Consider the following 20,764-nt stretch of genomic DNA (forward strand, 5'->3'; position numbering starts at 1 on the left):
AGAATTTTTTAAGAGAATCTATTATATACTAAGTACTATATGATCTCAAGTTTTAGTAATTATAATTGGCTGTCCATTCATTCATTAAACATTTATTGAGAACTTGCTCCGCATATCAGGTATAGTTCTAGACTCTGGAGATTTGGCAGTATTATACTTTAGGAATACAATCAGCCAAATATTCTTGCCTTTGTGAAGCAATACATTATTAATAGACCAAAATTAAACAAGTAAATATTTGTTACAATCATGCATCACTTAACTATGGGGGAATATTCTGAGAAATGTATCATCAGGCAATTTTGTCTTTGTGTGACCATCACACAGTATACTTACACTAAGATGGCTATGATGTCACTAGATGATATAATCTGAAGGGACCACTATCATATTATGTGATCCAGTATTGACTGAATCAATCAATGTTATAAAGTTGCATATCAATCAGAAGTGTGGCCAACAGTCTCAATTTGCCTGAGACTAGGGGATTTTCTAAGATGTGAGACTTTCAATGATAAAACAGGGACTGTCCTGGGCAAACCAGGATGCTTGGTCACGTGAATGTCAGATGGATATATACTAAATAGAAAAAAGCAGGGAAAGGAGATGGAGGTAGAATTGTAAATAGACAATCTGAGGCAGGCCTGGCAGAGAAGCTAGCATTTGAATGAAGACCTAAAGGAAATGAGGACTTGAACCATGTGGAAATCCAGAGAAAAAGTATTCTAGACAGAAGGAATGACAAGTGGTAAAGTCCTGAGGCAAGAGCCTGCTGCAATGTTCAAGGACCAGACTATAAAGACACTAGAGTGGCTGAGTGGAAGCACAGAGGAAGGGAGATTAAAGTCATAATAAGGCATCGGAGCTTGTCTGCCCTTGCAGGATATTTTAACAATTCTGGATTTAATCCTGTATGAGTTTGAGGAGAGGATTGACATATCTGGCTCGTTCACGTCTCAGCAGAATAATTCTGGCTGCTCTGTTTAGAACTGGCAGTGAGGGGACAAGGGACAGGAGCAGAATGACTTGTTCAGCAAGAGATGAGAGTAGCTGGTTCAGAATGCAGTAGAAGAGGTGGTAAGATGATAGGGTGAGATTCTGGTCGCATTTTGAAGGAAAAGACAATAGGAATTGGTTGCTAGATTGGATGTTGGGAGTGAAAGGAAAAAAGAATTAAGTGATGCTCAATTTTTTGTCTTGAATACCTGGATGATTGGAAACATCATTACCTGAGCTAATGGGAACAAGTGTGGAGTGGAGAGATCCAGACATGTTGGCCTTGACATGCCTAATGGACATCCAAGTGGGATGTTAATAGGGGAGACTAGTACATATCCGGTATAAAGCAATCAGAATCTAGCAAAGGAGACTGAGAAGAAATAACCAAACAGAGAAAGGAAACCAAGGGAGTGGGGCGGGGGGGGGGGCCTGAAACCAAGGCGAAGAAAGCATTTTAGGAGGAGGGACTGTCAACCACATCAAATACTGTCGACAGGCCAAGTGGAAGGATGGAGACTTGAGTGTGACTTCCAGAGCAGCCATAGGTGACCTGGAAGAGAACAATTTCAGTGGAATGGTAGGGAAAAAAATCTGACCAGAGAAGAGAAGGGTGATGAGTCAGAGGTGGCAAGTGTAGATAACTCTTCCTAGGAATTTGCCACAAAGGAGGTAGGAGTTGTCACTAGCTGGTGAGAGGGATGCATAGTCAAAGAGGTTTTCATTTTCGCAATAAGGGAAATCACAGCCTGTGGGGTGTGGTGGGAATGATCAACCACAGAGTGAACTTGCTGATGTAGGAGAAAGAGAGGGTATGCCAGGCAAGATGTGCAGGAATCCTGAAAGCAAGTGGAGGAACTTGCCTTCAATAGGGAAATAGAATTTCCTCCACAGTAACAGAGAGAAGACTGAATATGTGGAGCCAGATCCTGGAGGCTGCAACTTCTGGGGATTTTACTCTAGTTGCTCTTATTTCCTCAGGAAAATAGGAAATAGAGTCTCCAACTGAGACCCAGTAGGGGTGGGGTAAAGTGGGGATGGAGTAGAATAGTCATGTAGAAGTGAGAATGGACTAAGGAGATGGAATTGAATTGCTTGCTGCACTAAGGACCAATCTGAATTTAACTGAGACCTGTCAGCAGGGAGGGTGTGTGAGTGTGTGTGTGCATGCATGTGGTGCACACACATACACACTGCATGATCTGTGCAAACACAGAGTAAGCTAAGAGCTGGATTTAGCTCTTGATTTGATCACTTGGTTAGAGTGCTCATAGTCAGATCTCTGTTATAAGGATTATTATTCTCTTGCTAGACAATCCTAGACTTTAAACTGGGTTAGTGTTAGAGGGGGCAAAGGACAGTGAAGAGGTGACAGGATTGATAGAACATGTCTCCGGTGCAGAGCAAGTCTACACATAGGCAAGTGTTCTTAAATGTTTGTTTCCAATTATTTCCTTAATTGCCTTCTCCTCTTTCTAGCACTCATCATTGTTGAACCTGGTCACACGTGTATAAATTGCATAAATTCAGAACTGAGACATTTCCTCCCTACCACCTAAGCGCTTACGACGTGAATAGACAATAGATTTACCCTCTTTGGAAATGTCTTTTGACTTTAGTCATGTTTAAAAAAGAAGAATGACCCCAATAACCGGATATCTTTACACTGTCCACTGTCCCTTCTAAGCCTGAGGACTCAGCTGGTGTCTCCTCAGTGCTGAGAAATCCTCACTTTCCCAGTGGTCTGACACTTTCCTCAGCCAGTGTCACCAGTCAGCCCACACAGACCAGGAGGAGTCTAGAAGGGTGCTCCTATCTCTTCCCTAACCTTCTTTTCTTCGCTCTCCCAATTTACGCTGCTTAGATAAACCCAGCCTCACTTTGATAAATGACCTTGTTTTAAATTGCTCTCTTGTGGCCAGTCACAGATACTGCGCTCTCCGTATCACTTCTGCCTGATTGGCTTTGTCACTTGCCAAGTCGGAGCTTGACTGAAAATAACTGAGATGTTGGCACCCCCTAAAGGACACAGGGATTTAAAAAGTAGCTAACATTAGTTGGGCTTATGTCTGAAGTTTCTTAATCATTCTTTTTAAAACTGATGAGCAAATTCTTCAAAGATATATGCCTTTAATATTAATGCAGTTTCACAAATCTCTAGGGGCCAGAGCAGGAAAATAGAATTCTGCTTGCCCTCTAATTATTTAAAATTTCTAGATATAAATTTGTGAACAAAAATATAAAATGTACTTACTCTCTGCTTGAATTGGAGAATGTAAGAAAAGTTTCAAATACTTTAATTATTAAGAATTTCAGTCCTCCCTATAGTATGATTTTTCTAAATAGCACACAATTTTAACTGCCAGTAAAATTAACTTGCTGGAATACATATTGGAGCATCTAGATTTTCGTTTTCATTATTGTTGCTAGTAAGAGGAAAACTTGTTCAAAATTTGAAGTCATTTGATAAATATTCTCTGGAACAAAATCAAGAGACTATTTGATTTAAATTTTTTTCTAAAAAGTAACTCACTTATATAACAATAATTATTTTAAAAATTTCTTACCACTGCTATTATTTCAGTGGTAAGAAAAAAATTTAAAATTCTAGTAGGACCATGTGTTTGATTAATACGGAGTCCACGACCTAATCCATTCAGTTAGATCAGAGCTCTTTTGAGCCATTATCTTCTATGGGAAGGTATTTTGGCAAGCATTACCTGAACACTAAGTAAGACTAAGGCAAAGTCATCCTTTAGGAGCCAAGTGTCAATTTTGAGAGGGAGGAGAAAGTAACAAGATTGCCTCTCTAGCCCAGAATGAGAATCAGTTGCATGTAGCTACTCCCAATCTTGAAGGGCTATATGTTCTGGAAATCTCCACAGTAAGAGAATTTGCAGTTGAGAAACAAAATTTCAGAGAAGTAGGGAGGGAGAGACGAAGTGGTACTGAATACATGAAGCCTTGTATAAATATTCAGTCCACCAGAATTAAAAAATAGCCACATCTGAAATAAAGATAATAGGTATTTTATGCATCTTGAATTTGCACTATTGGGCACCATGCAAACTGCACTATCCCTACACTTGCAATATCCTATATTTTAGGAGAAACCTGTGACCCTGGAGACCTTGACACAAGGAGACAAGTCAAGATGCAGTGCCCAGAGATAATTTCTCTTACCACCACAGTTAGCCTTCCAGGCCCGCACACCCAGGCTCTGACAAAGCCGAGAGCCAGAGGTACTCTGGGAAATCTCTTCTGAGCCCACAATAATACCCCACTGGAGGGACTAGGCCTGATGGTAGACTCTGGGGGTTGGGTGATGAAGACAGAATTGCTGGTTCCAAACTCACTAAACAAGACTTCAATAATTCTAGCAACTTCCCATTCTGTGACTCACTCTAATAGGCAGTGGCACTATCTGGGTGGAGACAAATGGAATCCAGGAGGCTGAAGACTATCCTGACTCTCGTGGTACAGAGGATCCATTTCATAACAGCTTTGCAGCTCTGACCCTGGTAGTGGTTAAAGGGTTGGTGACTTGGGTTAGAGAGGAAAAGGAAATAAAGAACAAGGTTGTGTGTGTTCTATTTTTTGTGATGCCCAGACAAGGAGTTAGTAGGTAGAACTGAATTAGTTGGAGAAGGATGCTCACATGGCAACAGATGTATTTATTCAACCTGAATACTAGAAGCCAGGCATTGCATTTGAATTTGCTAAGAGAGCCATCACATAGTCAAAATGCATCACTATGAATTCTCCCCATGGTGAATTAACCTCAAGGTTTGCTCTCTTTTCAGGTCCTCAAGTATGTTCCATGTAATGAAGCATAGTCACTACATCTCCCGATTTGGCAGCAAACTTGGGTTGCAGTGCATCGGTATGCATGAGAATGGCATCATATTTAACAATAATCCAGATCTCTGGAAAGCAGTTCGACCTTTCTTCATGAAAGGTAAGCAAGAACCCAGCTACATACTTCTATGTGATCTATGAACGTATCTTTTTAAAATCATATTTTCAACTTCGCTGTTTCACAGTTTTGAAATAATAAAATGATGAGAAGGGTTAATGTTCTTTATACCTTTACCATATCTTGGACATTGTTCTAAGCACTTGATATTTTAATCCCACAGCAACTTTATGTGGTGAATACTATTATCACCTGCATTTTACAGAAGGGAAAACTAAGGCATAAAGAGGTTAAGTAACTTCTTTAAGGTTCCAGCATTAGCAAATGGTAGTCTCCAAGATGTAACACTAGAGCCTACATTTATAGCCACCACAAATTCTGTTCTTCCTGTCAACATATGAAGCAAATTCATGAATGTGAAGAAGAAGGAGATTGGTATACTTAGAATCATTTCAATTAAGAATTCAGTGTCAGCCATATGTTTGATTAAACATGATTGAACAGAGTGCTTGTTGAATCATTGACAGCCGTGATGTCTGAAGAGAAAACAATTCGTGAATAAAATTAGAGAACTTTAGGACAGGGAAGGACTGTGTATGTTGCTTCATCTGGTCTCTTGAGTTTTATAGTTAAGGAAATAATGTCTTAGAGGGGTGGTGATTTTCATCCAGGAAGCACAGCAAGTATTGGAGGAGATCTGATTTCGAGCTTCCTTATCTAGTGACTTTCCCCTTTACTATGTCATCCCGGAAAGGAAACTGTTGGGAACATACATGCCCATCTTTTGACATTAACATTAAGCATCAAGAAAGATAAGTGTGCCCTGGAAATCCTGTCAGTGATGCAGATGGACTTTAGGTCTGATCCTGTGCCATCATTATTCTTCCCTCAGTCAACCTCTGGTATGATAAGTTTGGGTCACCTGGATAATCCACAGTAACTCTTCCTCTCAAGGACCTTCATTGAATCATCTCTGTCAAGTACGTTTTTCCTTTGTAACGTATTAGTAGGTTCTGGGCAGATCAATATACCCATGCCTTATAAAACTGCAGAAGAGATTAATGTACAAGTATAAGACTTGGGTTATAAGTTGTGCATTCAAATCCCAGTGCTGCCCCTAACTAGCTATATGACCTTGGGCAAGTCATTTAGTTTCTTTGTACTTCAGTTCTCTTATCCACAGAAGTCGATAAATATTATAAAATTGTTCTCTAGTGCTATTGTGAAGAACATATTAAATAATGCTTTAAGATCTCATAGAAATATAAATTTTATTTTACTTTGTCATTTGACTCAGGTTTATTTGGAAAATGTGAACTAGTATTTAGGAGTAGTTGACTTTGGGATTGAGAGGGGGCAGGCCAGCACATGATCAAATACTGTTCTAGGTGATAATAATGCTTGAGGTGTACACAGTGCTGCAGAGCCCAGACAAATGGGCCATCAAACCACTGAGGAATCAAGGCAGAGTTTTTGGAGGAGTGGATGCTTACCATGAATTTTGAAAGAAGTTAAAGCTACCAATTAAGCAAGTGTGACAAAGAAAAACATTCTAGGGGTAAGAAATAAAATATTCCAGAGGGCCATGTCCTGGGATCTGTCAGTAATTCCTGGTGCCTGGCATGGACACATGCAGGGATAAAGTCACGTGGAGGGAGGGACCAGATCACCAGACCCTTTGGGTAAGCCAAGGAGTTGAGCTTATCTCAAGAGCTTTGAGGAAATCACTAAAGATTTTAGTAAAATGACACAAATCTATGTGTGTTTTTAGAAAAATCCCTCTGCTGGCAGAGTGAATGGTTAATTGGGAAAAAAACATGATTATGAGCAAAGAGAACAGTCAGGAGCTACTGAAGTGATGCAGGATGGATGGAGGGGAGTCCATAGGTATAAGAAATGTTAAAAGAGTAGAACCTAATGCCAGTGTGGTGGTACATACCTATATTCCAAGCTATTGGGGAGGCCGAGGTAGGAGTGTCACAAATTCAAGGCCAGCCTCAGCAACCTAGTAAGACCTCAAAATTTAAAAATGAAATAAAAAGGGCTGAGGATATAGCTCAATGGTAAAGCGCCCCTGAGTTCAATCCCTAGTACCTCCCCCACAAAAAAGAGAGAGCAGAACCTGTAGTACTAGGAAATTAAATCAATTGAATCATCTTTGTAAATGTTTTATTAGATTAGCCCTATTCATGAAAGATCAGATTTTCTAATAAAAATGCTGCCAAATTGGACCCAAATTAAATGCCCAAAACTAGGAGGCTGATAGCTTACTGAAAGTTCACTGTGGTGCCTCACACTTTTATAGTCAGAGAGAGTTCTGAGTGTTTTTTGAGGAATCTCCTTTTGGAGTTAGGCTCCTTTTTGGTTTTTCCAATATAGTACAAAGTTGGACACAGGTTTTGGTATTGAAACCAGTAACATTAATAAAGTTTTAACTTACTGGGTGTCTCTGGAGAAAAAGCTAAGTGCACCTCAGGGAAGGGTTCATTCTGGGAGCTGGTAGGAGAGGCAGGAGTGTGGAAAGGTATTATGTTTCTTGAAACTACAAAAAGTTTGTCCAGGGTGGTGGAATTTGATTACTTGATCGATTTTCCTTTGGCCTAGATAAACAATACTTCTAAGCACATTTTTAGAAATTAAATCATATTAATATCACACTACTGCCTGTAAGACACAATATTACATTTTGCATATCAGTGTGAAATACAGCTTTGAGCTCTTAGAGACACAGCAGCAAATCATGCACCACTTTTAAAGAAAACCATCAGTGACACTGGAAGCTAACCTTCCATGCAAAGGATTGAACCATCAAGGAACGATTCGTTCCACTTGCAGACATGATAGCCACCCAAAGAAAAATGCCCAGGTCCTTCCTGTCTGCTGGGATCTTCCTGTGGTCAGAAAGAATGCTCCTACCTCAACCTTCTTTTTTACATGTATGGAAATCTTAAAGATCTAAACCATTCCTCAGGCCTCCTTCTCAGGTGCCAAGTCTGCCTTGATGTATGGGATGTTGCAACTTCAAAGTTTGTCGTTGTGGTGGTGGTGGTGGTGGTGTTTTGTTTGTTTTGGTTCTTTTGAGAGAGTGATCTTCTGGAATTACCTTCAAAGTTCCTCAGGATTTTTCAACTAGTCTGGAGGACTCTTAACAGCAAGTCTGAATAATAAAAGGGCATACAAAAGAGAGATTACTCCTAAAGGAAGCTTAAAAAAACAGAACAAAGAGGGAAAGAAGAAACTTTCATTATAGACCATCAGGGCCCAAAGCCAAAGCCACTGCCCAGGTGGTCAGGAACAGCGAGGGCGAGGGTGGGGCCAGTTCACTCTGTTTTCCTTCATTCAGGCCTCTGTTGCAAACGATGTGTCAGGGGGTGTACTATTGACTAATAAGCAGTTGCCACTGAATTTCTAGTTCCATGGGAAACATTGCAAAGCAAACTAGGAATCACTTAGCATGTCATTGGTTGAGTAAAATAAATCTGGAAGTAATTTGAAGAGAAATTGAAATTAAGATAAGGACACATCTGGTGATTTGTAAGGCTAGCATTTTTATACCTATAACATACAATTAAACAGGAAGCACCGTGAGTCAAATAGTTAAGGGCCATTTTCACTGGTTCTGTAGTAGTATCCTGCCACCTGTTGAAACATAAAATAATTACAACCTGGCCAAATCCAAACTGTCTTTCGAAGGAAATGTATACAACAAATGTGAAAAATCACTGATCTGTGACTGTGACCACAAATATTAAATGTTTCATTTGCAATCTCACAAAGGATTTTCCAGAGTATGAAGGAGAGCTTAAGTTTTAATAATTTGCTTAAAATAACACCCATTCATTCATTTTTAACCATAAAGGTAAAGACAGGCTTGTAGAAAATTAGGAAAATAGGGGAAAGTATAAAAAAGAATATGAAAATTCCCAGCCTACACTGAATGTAAAATTGAGGACAGTTGAGCTCCAAACATAAAATGCCAAAATAGCCTGGTGGTTTGTGAGCTCTGGAGTGAGTGATGGCTGATTCTCTGATGTGTGTTCTTCAGCTTTGACAGGCCCTGGCCTTGTTCGCATGGTGGCAGTTTGTACTGAATCCATCATAAGGCACCTGGACAGGCTGGAGGAAGTCACCAATATGTCGGGCTACGTTGACGTGTTGACCCTCATGCGGTGCATCATGCTGGACACCTCCAATGTGCTTTTCTTGGGGATTCCCTTGGACGGTACTGAACTTTTCACTCTTGTGATTTGACATTCTGCTCTTTGTGAAACAAGAGCATCAGCAGGCTAGCCAACTAAACATGTGCTTGTTTACACATTTCTAAGTTTTCCTAAGGCAACCTCCCACCTAGTGTTTCTGTCTTGTTCACTTATAAGATATAACATTCCATAAAGGAGAGGCCAGCCTCTCTTTCTTTTGTATCTATCCTCATTGGTTTAAGAAATAAGATTCTACCCCAGTTAAAATTCAGCAGCTAACTTGGTCATTAATAATCTTACCACCAATAAAACAGGCATATTTAACCATTTCTCACTGTTCTTTTTGGCATGCATGATATAACACATATATGTGTATATATACATGATCACACACCCTCCCTCAAAGCTACCAAATAGGAAAACTTGATTCTGTTTAATGAAAATGGTTATGCTGCTGCTGCCGCTACTGCTGCTACTGCTGCTGATGATAGAAATGATAATGACAGCTGCCATTAATTTACTATCTACTATGTGCCAAACAGTATGAAAGTTGCTTTACATGCATGTTTGCTATTTAATACTTCTAACATCCTTGAAAAGATATCTCACTTTCCTTATTATGTTACATAAGTGAATATTAAAACATCACAACCAAAAAGCAAACAATGAAATGATTGAGTTGAATATGTAAATTCCATTCCACTATTGATATTATGTCCAGATTAATGGGATTTTTCCTGAACTAATTTACAGCAGTGTTCACTGAGTCACATTTTCATTCAGTAAATACTTATTTTATGCTCAACACTGTTCTAGGTCCTGGGGATACAGAAATAGAGGTTAACTTTTCACCTTCCAGGAGCTTACATTCCAGGGAGGATATGGACAATAAAACAAGTAAATATTGAATAATTTATTAGACAATAATAAATGCCTTGAAGTAAAACCAAAGCAGGGTAAGAGGACAGAGAGCAAAGCAGGGGCAGTAGGGGTGGGCATGGCTGTTGTAGAGCAGGTGATCAGGAAAGACCTCCAGGGAGAGGACATTTGAACACAGCCTGAATGAAGTAAGGCCACAAGCCATGTGCAGATCAGGAGGAAGAATATTCCAGGCAGAGCAACAATGCATGAATTTCAGCATTTGCCCAAACCAGCTGAGCTATCCACTCACAGCCCAGTTTGTCACATTTGAGCAGGTAGACAAGCTATAAGCTCTGTTTCTCCTCCCCAGCTCCTATGTCCTCATCTCTTCTGCTCTAACTGGTCCTTATTAGAGCTGTAGAAACTTCATCTGATTGCCTTTTGGATGGGAGCCTTTATTCACTCTGAAAAATTCTAGTCACACCCTCTTGCTGGTCCCCTTCCATCCTGTTCTGCATACATCATAGCCCTGCTCCTTGGTTCTCCCAAGCCTTGATTGTTAGGAAGGATTATATAGAGAACTGTAAATCTCTCTGTTAATCCATGAGTACAGAATGTGATGCCAGAAAACCTGCATAACGCATAGGGAGATGTTTATTTCCCTTCATACTGGGTACTTGTTAAACTCTCAACCTGCCTTTGGGAGCCAGTGCAACAAAGAAGAAGAGCATCACCCTGAGATCATATAGAACTGGGCTCCAGGCTAAGGATCTTCCTGCCACACTGGTTGTATGGTGTTGGTCAAGTCTCATTTTCTATGAATTGCAGTTGCTTCACCTGCAAAATGATAAAACTACCTCTCTTGGTAATATAATAAGAATTAAATCAATGATAGTTGAAAAGTGTTCAGTTTGTCTAGTGATATTCATGTGACTAATTTGTTGCCGACGATGGAAACTTGCTCAGTTTAGAACCCCAGACTGGCAGAAGAATCTGTAGGGAATATTCTCTGCTCAGAGTGCTCTTCTTAGGCTCACATTTTTCTCAATGACTCTATTTTTGTTTTTGTTTTCCAGAAAGTGCCATCGTGGGTAAAATCCAGGGTTATTTTGATGCATGGCAGGCTCTCCTTCTCAAACCAAACATCTTCTTTAAGATTTCTTGGCTATACAAAAAGTATGAAAAGTCTGTGTAAGTAACACAAGTTTGGAAGATTTATGAGTGCAATAAGAGGAGGCTTTTTTTTTTTTTTTTCCCATTGTCTTTGCTCATGTTGGCCTCTTTGGTAAGTTTTACACTCTCCAGAGCCCATGGGGATCTTTGATTAAGTTGCCAATGAAAAACTAATAGTGCTTTGGCTGCTTCTAGCTAGATCAGAGAGCAAAAGAAGCCATTGGCCAAGTAGCTTCTCAGCCAAGGTACTGAGTGTGTGGTCTGAGAGCTCATCTCTGGAAAGGACACTGCAGTATGTTTTGAGTTGAACAGAAAGGTCAGTTAATTCTATCATTAATATCTGTGAGAATTCTATTCATATGTGGAAAAATGGAAACACAGAACCAATTTGTAGTTGTATTACTTCTGAATGAATTTAACATAATTCATACCACAGAATTGATCATAGTCCCCAAAGAATTATTTCATAATGGATATAATGAACTTTAATAAAGTATGTGATGTTTTTTAATTATGTGTTTTTTGTTTTGGAGGCCCTGAATCTGTCATTAAATGGCATTGTTTTAGTCATAAAGTAGTCCAATAGGAAACTGGACAAATATCCCAAAGCCTACAGACTAATCATGAGTTTTTAGAGTGCAGGCCTCTAGCCACCAAACACTTTGACCACCTCCAGCCTCCTTTGACCACCAGTGGGATCTAGAGGCAGAAAGTCCCAGTTTGCATCTTCCTCTACCATTTACAACAAAATGACCTTGGGAGTTATTTAAAGTAAACTAAACACCTCTAGAGTGGGAGTATAGTTTAATGAGATCATGTATGTAGAGCAATTAGCCTTAAGCATCGCCTACAGTGGGCATTAAATATGTTAGTTTCCCTTTCCCTGTATTTCTATCTTCTTCAAGCATCCTTAACCATCTTGAGTTCTTCAGTTCTAAAATTTCCCAGACTTTTTGAAGACCCAATTTTATCCTTTCTGTGGATTTTGAAATTCAATAATATTAGTTTCTAAGGAGGAACCTAACTAGATGTTGCTTTGCATGGTCTCACATGGTTGATGAGTATTAGGTAAATGATTTGGACAGTTCGTTCTTTATACATTTCCTTTGGTTTCCACAGAGGTTACTGTGGTTTTAATTAATCTGATAAAGGATTTATCTCTTCACTGTGATCAGACTTGGTGGTGGTGGTATTCTGAAGTCTCTTTGTATACTTTTGGGTCATTAGTTTAGCCTTGGTATTGGCCTTTCTGCCCATAGAACATAGAAGGAAACTGTATATCAGTTTCCCTCCTGTGTATATAGAAGGGAGTTCAGCAGCATTTCCTCTGTATATCACAGTTGCCAATGATTAGTGCACCAGTTTCAACTCCTATGTCCTACAGTAATACAGATGTAGAGAAATCTTCTAATCTCTTCCACCTAACCCTTAAAATAATGTCAGTACTTTTTGAAAATACATTTATGGGAAGATACATGGACACCTACCCCAACCTCTATTCAATTTTATATTTTTGTTTCTTTTCATTCCAAATATCATAGCAGTATTGTTTTCTACATTTTGTTTTGGCAGATGTAAAACTTTCCAGCCCCATAATACCTGGAATAGGTGTTTATAGTTTAGGCTGGTAGCCTAGTCCTCAAAAATGTGTTCAGAATTCCAAACAACTGATTCACAGGTACATTCTTATAACATATGCTTGTAAGTTAGAGATTTCCTTGTCCCTGAAAACTGAACTCAATTGAACTCAATTCTCAGTTCTGAAAGGCACATAAATGCAGATGCATACATTTATGCAGTTATTAGGGTCAACTTTTAACTTGAATAGGAAAAATCCCAATTTGTATTCACAGGCCATTAATACAAAATTTGGAATTCTGGCTCAGGGAGGAAGTATATGCTCAGTAGTGACTGCAGTTCCACGAAAGAACTATTTATGAATTCAGAAGTTAGGATCATCCAAACACCTTCCAGACAATTTTAGGACTAGTACTCTAGTAAAAATGCTACCAACATTCTAAGCCTACTTGAAAGGAATTACCATAGCTCACCAATTGAATGAATACCTGTCTTCCTTATGTAGAAGATGCTCACCCAATATTTGCTGAATGAATGGATGGGTGGATGAATGAATGTGAATACATCTTTGGTAGTTTTCTGGAGAGGGGTGTGTGTGTGTGTGTGTGTGTGTGTGTGTATTCAGAGGTACACAATTCATGCATCCTCATTTAGAGTCACACAATTACTATCCTGGCCTAAAGAGTGTCTCTTAAAGTATTTAAATATCTTATGATGTCCAAAAAACTTTTTTAAATGAGGGATATTGATCAAAGATTCTACTCTTACTTGATGAACTATTCTAAGAATAGAGGCTATTTATCTGTGACCATATCAATAAGAATTTGAAATAAAGATATGTACATTTAATGTAATATAACGTATTGTCCCCTAGGCTGAGGGAACAATATGCTTACACATGAACATATACATGTAAGTGCTAAGACAGGAATGGAATGTAGACCTCAAGGTAACCTTATTGTTCATCTAGTCTGGTCCTTTCACTGTAAAGAAGACGTAGGCTCAGAGATGTAAAGTAGGTTACATAGAAAGTGAGCAACCTGGGCTAGAACCTCACCCTTTTGTCCAAGTAGCTCTCCCTTTACCACAATGTCAAAATGCATACACATATTTATGCTTAGGTTCCTAGGGCTTATGGTGTGGCAGAAGCCACAGGTATGAGAATAAATATCAAGAATAATATCCACCTAAGTTTACTGTCTTGAATAGGAATCTCAGACTCAATAGTCTTTAGGGCCTGGCAAATAAAACTGGGCTGTGTGGCTATGAGAAGGCAGGAAATGGAAGTGCCTATGACAAACTGAAAAGTACTTGCCACCACCAAAGACATTCATGGGCTTTACTTTAATCACTGCCTACCAAATCAGAAGTTGCAAAATGTGGTTGAGGGCTGGGGACATAGCTCAGCTGGTAGAGTGCTTGCCTTGCAAGCACAAGGCCCTGAGTTCAATCCCCAGTACTGCTAAAAAAAAAAAAAAAGTGGTTGAGTGCAGCCTTTGGTATCAGTGTGTAACCCTTAACTAAAAAGTCACAGATTTTTTATTTTACTACCTGTATTGAGAAATGTTAGTTAAATCTGGTGCCTTACATAAAGTATAAAAATGTGTAATTTAGGAATATTAGTGAATAAATAAAATATAAATTTATTTATTCATGAGCACCAATGGTTTCAGTGGAAGCAGAGCATTTTATTTAAACACACAGCAAATCAATGTTTTTCTAGAGGCTTAAATTGAGAACAAGTAGATTATATTCTGACTTTTTTTTTCCAGCAAGGATTTGAAAGATGCCATAAATATTTTGGTAGAAGAAAAAAGGCAAAAGGTTTCCAGAGCAGAGAAACTAGAAGACTGTATGGATTTTGCCACTGAATTGATTTTTGCTGAGGTACTGATCTAGACTAATTATAATTCTCCACCCACCATATGTTATGACTGTTCATATACATGTGTGTGAAAAGATTGCTTTTTATAATAGTTGCATATTTCTGCTTTTAAGTATTTTCCCTAGAAGTACTATAAACCCAATCCAAATATCCCATTCTAGTATAACTGACCTTTAAAATTAAAAACTATTCTATATCACAATACAACATATGAAATCAGGAAGAAGGAATATTAACATCCTTAAATATAATCATTCCTCTATATTTGAAGGAGTTTCATTCCAGAACCCTCTTAAGATACTCAAATGCAAGGATGTTCAAGTCCCCTATAAAATGACAAAATGTTTATATATCCTCCCACATACTTTAAATCATCTCTAGATTGCTTATATCAATACAGTGTAAATGCTATATAAATGGTTGGTATATTGTATTGTTTAGGAAATAATGACAAGAGTTTCTATATGTTCAGTACAGACACAATTGTTTTTTCAAATAGTCTCAATTTCCAGTTGGTTGTTGAATCCATAGATATGGAGCCCAAGGATATGCAGGGAAGACTACACATAGATAGTTAGCTAAATTGTTCATATTTATCTATAGATTATCATGTGAAATGTTCATAGTCAATTACGGAGACATGTAATTTCTAGAATTTCATTTTATTGAGGTTGTTGAGCTTGAGTGTCACTTCACCTCATTTACTGAAACTGATGATTCACTTTTTCAATTGTTCCCCTCTTTGAATTGTTCAGAAACGTGGAGACTTGACAAGAGAGAATGTGAACCAGTGCATATTGGAAATGCTTATTGCAGCACCTGACACTATGTCTGTCACTGTGTACTTCATGCTGTTTCTTATTGCAAAGCACCCTAAGGTTGAAGAGGCAATAATGAAGGAAATACAGACAGTTGTTGGTAAGAATTTATCAAATAAATAATAGAACTTAAAGGACAATTCTTCTGATTGTCAGTTTCTTGTGTCCTAAGAAGTCGATGTCAAATAAACCCAGTAATTCTATCATACTTGGACTATGCAGGTAGGTTGAAAAGATAGCCCTCTCTGTGTTTTTTATTATAAAAATAATACATGCTCATTGGAAAAATTCAGGTAACAGAGAGATGTATAAAGTAGAAAATGATAGTCCTCAATCCTTTCCACTGTCCTTCCTGACCTCATGGCCATTCCCAGGGATAACCACTGTTAATTATTGCTGAATATTCTTCAAGATCTTTTTATATGTGCACACAAACACACACATACAGTTGGATTTGTCTTTTAAACACTTGGGATTGTATATGCCATGCCTGCCTTATCGGTTCAAAGGCTTTTGTGGGTCCACCCAGGAAAATGGCTGCCATTTACAGCAGTGTTTCTAGGTTTTAAGCAACTCAGTCACAGATGAACTTCCAGCTAGTGACAGAAGGAGGAGAAGAGGGTAACAGCAATCACAAGGGAGTGACAAGTTTCCTTCTAGACTTCACCCAGTGAGAGTAACCCTTATCCCCGATGCCTCTCCTCCTCCTCTGCAGGGAGCCACCAGGTCTCCCTCCAATCTTTTCGCTCCATTTCCACAGCCCTGCCTCTGCTTCAGCACCATCCTGCCTCCAGTCTCCCACAAAAGCATTACCACAGTCATAAGAATCAGACTGCCTTTGGGAGAAAACAGAGGTCCTTATTTGGAATCTCTTTCGTATTGATAATCTTTGCAGGAACACACTTCTAAAAGATGTGAAAAGGTATCACATGATGTAGATTTTTCTCTCTTGAATTTATGCAGTCCTGGGAAACAGTTATTTAGTTGTGGAAGGGCACAAAAGAGCACGATCTTTTTAAAATCCATTGAAGAGCTGCTTGAAATAATTAGCAATCAGGAGACATTTCATAGAAGGGTTAAATAAGTGAGAGAGAAGGGATCTGACGATGCTTGGCAAAGGTGGGAAACTACCTGGCAAGGTAGAGAGAAAAAAGCCAGATTAACATCTGGACTCCAAATTCCAGCATGTTTTTGCAAATTTTTCCTACCAGGTTATCAGTTTCTGTGCCAGGTGCACAGGGACAGCAGCGTACAAGCCAGTTCCATGCCTGCACTGGTGGAGCTCACGAGCTGGTGCGAGAGTGAGGACTCATCGAGCTCAGTGGAGTGAAGAGAAGCCTAGAGTTCAGGGCACAGGGCGAAATTGCTTTTGAGACCATGATACATAAGCCTTTAATACAACTTTGATACAATTTCCTCAAGAGTGAAACGTGTTTGTGCTTATCGATGTTCCCTTGGCCCTTCAGTGGACCTCTGCAAAGACAGAAAAACAGCAGAGACATTTACACATGTGTCTGTGCTCGCTCCTGTACTCATGCTTCCTAGTGGATCCCTTTGGTCACCTTCTCCACCATCCTCCCTTCTACCTCCCCACCCCCATTAAACATACCCCACTGCATCCTGGGGTGCAAAGAGCAGTACATGTGGGGCAGGGCTTCTTACTCTGGTTACAGTTCTCTGACTAATTAGACCTTTCCTGCATGACTTAGATGTACAGGATACCCTGGGCCAGTTCTGATTCTTGAAAAGTGGTGGCCCATTTGAGGATATGCTGAAACTCTAACATTTCTGGGACTAATCCAAACCTCTTTGAGCAATACCATGCCAATTTGAGGCAGTGAGTGTGCCCATCAATCCCCAGTCCAACCAGGACTGATCTGAAGTACCTATTTTGTTGTGGTGTGGCGAGGGGAGTTCTTGCCATGCTACTGAACCAGGTTGTTCTTGATGAGTTGTGGAGGAAATATCAGTGACAGGTGTGGGCAGGTGATTGTACAGGAAGCAGAGGAGAAAATTTTGTTGCAATGGATTAAATCCACTGTCTCACTCTGTCTGTCCAGCAGCCCATGCACCCTTTTCTGGGATGGTTGTGGTGCGAGTTTGCTCGCAAGTGTAGAGAGGAAATGAATGATCCCTAGAATCTAGAGTAGTGGGCAAAAGTGAGACTTCAGAAGCCAGGCAGTTTCGCCTGATGTGTGAAGTGAACTAGATGTGGTCCACATGCCCCCTCTGAAGGGGTAATTGGCCTCTCATCTTCAGCTCGCTGATGCTCTGTGGGAATGTGGGTCCAGTGTTTCTGATTTTTCAGGAAATCTCAACGTTTCTATGAGATCTCCCAGGTTTTAAGATAATTGTCTTGGTACCTGAATTTTTATAGACATAATTTTTTTTTTCAGTCAGTCAAAAGCAAACTATTGTGTGGAAAATATAGGAGCATTAGTGCCCAACACATATTGAAAACTAACATTACTTTCCTTGTCCTTTTTATCTGTTTCCACAGGTGAAAGAGAGATAAAGATTGATGACGTGCAGAAACTAAAAGTGGTTGAAAACTTCATTTACGAGAGCCTGCGGTACCAACCTGTCGTTGATTTGGTCATGCGCAAAGCCTTACGAGATGATGTGATTGATGGCTACCCGGTGAAAAAGGGGACTAACATTATTCTGAACATTGGAAGAATGCATCGACTTGAGTTTTTCCCCAAGCCTAACGAATTTACTCTCGAAAACTTTGAGAAGAATGTAAGAGCCCCTTCTTAAAACTGAGTGTGCCACTCTCGGCAGTGTCTACTGCTGAATTTGCTGTGGTTCTGTGTTTGCACCACATGCATTTCGTTCTTCTTACCCATTCCCCTCTGCCAGCTCACTGGGAGCACACTTGTCCCCTGGCTTAGAACGCGGCTACCAAGTTCTTTCTTAAGCCAAGGACGCTGGGTCTCCAGCTCTGCAAAATAGGATCTAAGTGGGGGCAACATGATGGGTCAAAATGTGAAAAATACAGACCCCTAATTTTCCTAAAGTGAGGTAAATTTTATTTAACCCAGCAAATCTACTTTTCCATTTAAACTGATCACTTTGTCATCATCTAGATTCAGCTAGCACTGTGCAACCAAAGGAAATCCATTTCTGCTTTAGATAGGAATTAAATGAGACCAAAAGATTTAGCTTTTAAGGTCATCAAATGGCCTCATAAGCAGCAGGTCTCATTCTAAATAAGACTCAATAAGTGGAAGAGATTCAGCTTTTTCTATAATTGACATATATTGGAGATTCTGCCTCCATTATGTCAAGTTTTAGGCAACAGTATTTTTACATCTGAATTATCCAGATAATTCAGTGCTCTCTTTTACCACTTGAACACATTGTAGAAACATGAAGTTAGTTCAGTTCTCTAATTTATCCTGTTTCTACACAGGCAACCTAGATAATATCATGTAATCAGTCAATTGGTCAACAATTTATTGAACATCTGTGTGCCAGGCACTATGTAGATTCAGATGTGAACAAGACAGACAGACATGGCCCTCATTAGTTTTCTTCATAACTAAAAACAGATGCTTGATACGACATGTTTTGTCTGCATTGCCCCTTTTCATCAGGCTTGCATGGCATCACACAAACAGTCTTTGCCTTGGAGACTTGCAAAGCAGCAGTAGAGCTGTGGGTATTCTATGGAGCTGGCTGAGTACCTCAGCATTGCCTGCAAAAAGGTGATTGCTTTGCTTTACTCCTGCTCGTTTACATGAACGACAAAAGTGGGGACTATCTGAGGATGAGTCTACATAAGAGGTGAATCGCAATGGATGAGAAAAGGGCTTATTTATTCAGTCCTTCAAGTCAGTGAAGAAGCAGTATGACTGAGACCCCACAACAGAGTGTTCTGACTCACCAGTGTTTTCAGAGTGAAATCAGAGACTGTATTGCGTGGCTCTGGTCTTGAACACTCTGGCTAATGGTCTGATCATTTTCATAGGTTCCTTACAGGTATTTTCAGCCGTTTGGCTTTGGGCCCCGCAGCTGTGCAGGAAAGTACATTGCCATGGTGATGATGAAAGTTGTCCTGGTTACACTTCTGAGACGATTCCATGTGAAGACATTGCAAGGAAAGTGTGTTGAAAACATACAGAAGAGAAATGACTTGTCCTTGCACCCAGATGAAACAAGTGACCTGTTAGAAATGATTTTTACCCCAAGAAATTCAGACAAGTGCCTCAAACACTAAAGAAGGCTGGTCAGTATCTACTCTGGAGCATTTCTCATCAGTAATTCGCATGGAAACCATTCATCTTTGCCAGGTAATATCATCCTCACAGTGAATATTTGGGCCCAAGGCATATCTCCTATGGGCCTTCAGCAAGATGGGAGCAAAGGGACATCTACCCTCATCCAAACTATAGAACCAAGATGCAAGAGAAAAGAGACTGTGGGGGAAGCGGTCAGTGAAGAAACTGCAGTCCAAAAGGACCAAATTCCACAAAATATGCTTTGGAAAAGATAGGAAATCCACAACACCGACATCTGGTTTTCCACCAGATCTCCATTGCCCTGCCCCAGGGCATTTTAATGTCTGGGCAGAAGCACTCAAGTTGATTAGAAAAGTCAGGCCAAAAGTCTGAGTACCTGGGGCCAAACACATCTGCTAGGGTGAATAAAACAGCTTTCATTTGCTTTTTTGTGGAGGTAAGATGGCAACATTCATACTCTTTGAAGAAATACTTAGACAAATTCAACAGGGACTTTTCTCATGAGTTATGCCCAGTTACCTACTATGTATCCACATGTGCTCTGTCTGTGGCAAAAGTTGAATCAAAGAATATCCTTTCCCAGTCTCTCCATTCATGTCTCAAATACCTCTGTTATAGTAGGTATAGATTCAGGTAATATAAGCTAACTTAGTAGTAGCCTGGGTAAAATATAACTAGGACTCTATTTCTGATATCAGGGGGTAGGGGTGGGGTGAGGGGGTGAGGAATCACATGATACACTTCAAATTCTAATAAAAATACCTTTTCCATGTTTGCATTATTGCTCAGCTCCATTAGTGCGGCTAACAGGAAATGACTTTAAACAGTGACATAACACTTACCATAGCATCAGTAATTTAGGAGTGGGACGGCCCTCTGAATCTGTACTAGGACTACAACCCAGTGGATTCTGAGTTCTAAGGAGTGCTCCTGTCACCTCATTATTTTTCTCCCTTGACATTGTCTCCCTTCCTTTCCTTCCATGCCCCCAAATCCAAGGGCAACAGATCAGTAAAGAACATGGTTGGTGTAAAACCCCTGCAAACCATTTATTAAAAATCCTACCTCAAATTTAATAGTTATCTTAGAAATTT

The 20,764-nt window shown here is 39.7% G+C and overlaps 1 protein-coding gene across 1 annotated transcript in view; it reads left to right on the top strand.

The window, feature by feature from the left end:
* LOC124977775 (aromatase) overlaps positions 1-19,648 on the top strand; it is a 29,372-nt gene extending 9,724 nt beyond the window's left edge. Inside the window, exons 3-9 of the mRNA XM_047541583.1 lie at positions 4,800-4,954; positions 8,958-9,134; positions 11,049-11,163; positions 14,496-14,610; positions 15,364-15,526; positions 17,927-18,168; positions 19,400-19,648. Coding sequence (XP_047397539.1) covers positions 4,800-4,954; positions 8,958-9,134; positions 11,049-11,163; positions 14,496-14,610; positions 15,364-15,526; positions 17,927-18,168; positions 19,400-19,648 — 1,216 coding nt within the window. The remainder of the gene's footprint in view (positions 1-4,799; positions 4,955-8,957; positions 9,135-11,048; positions 11,164-14,495; positions 14,611-15,363; positions 15,527-17,926; positions 18,169-19,399) is intronic.
* The last annotated feature ends 1,116 nt before the right edge of the window (positions 19,649-20,764 follow it).

This window comes from Sciurus carolinensis, chromosome 2, assembly GCF_902686445.1.
Source record: "Sciurus carolinensis chromosome 2, mSciCar1.2, whole genome shotgun sequence".
In the NCBI taxonomy this organism is placed as follows: Eukaryota; Metazoa; Chordata; class Mammalia; order Rodentia; family Sciuridae; genus Sciurus; species Sciurus carolinensis.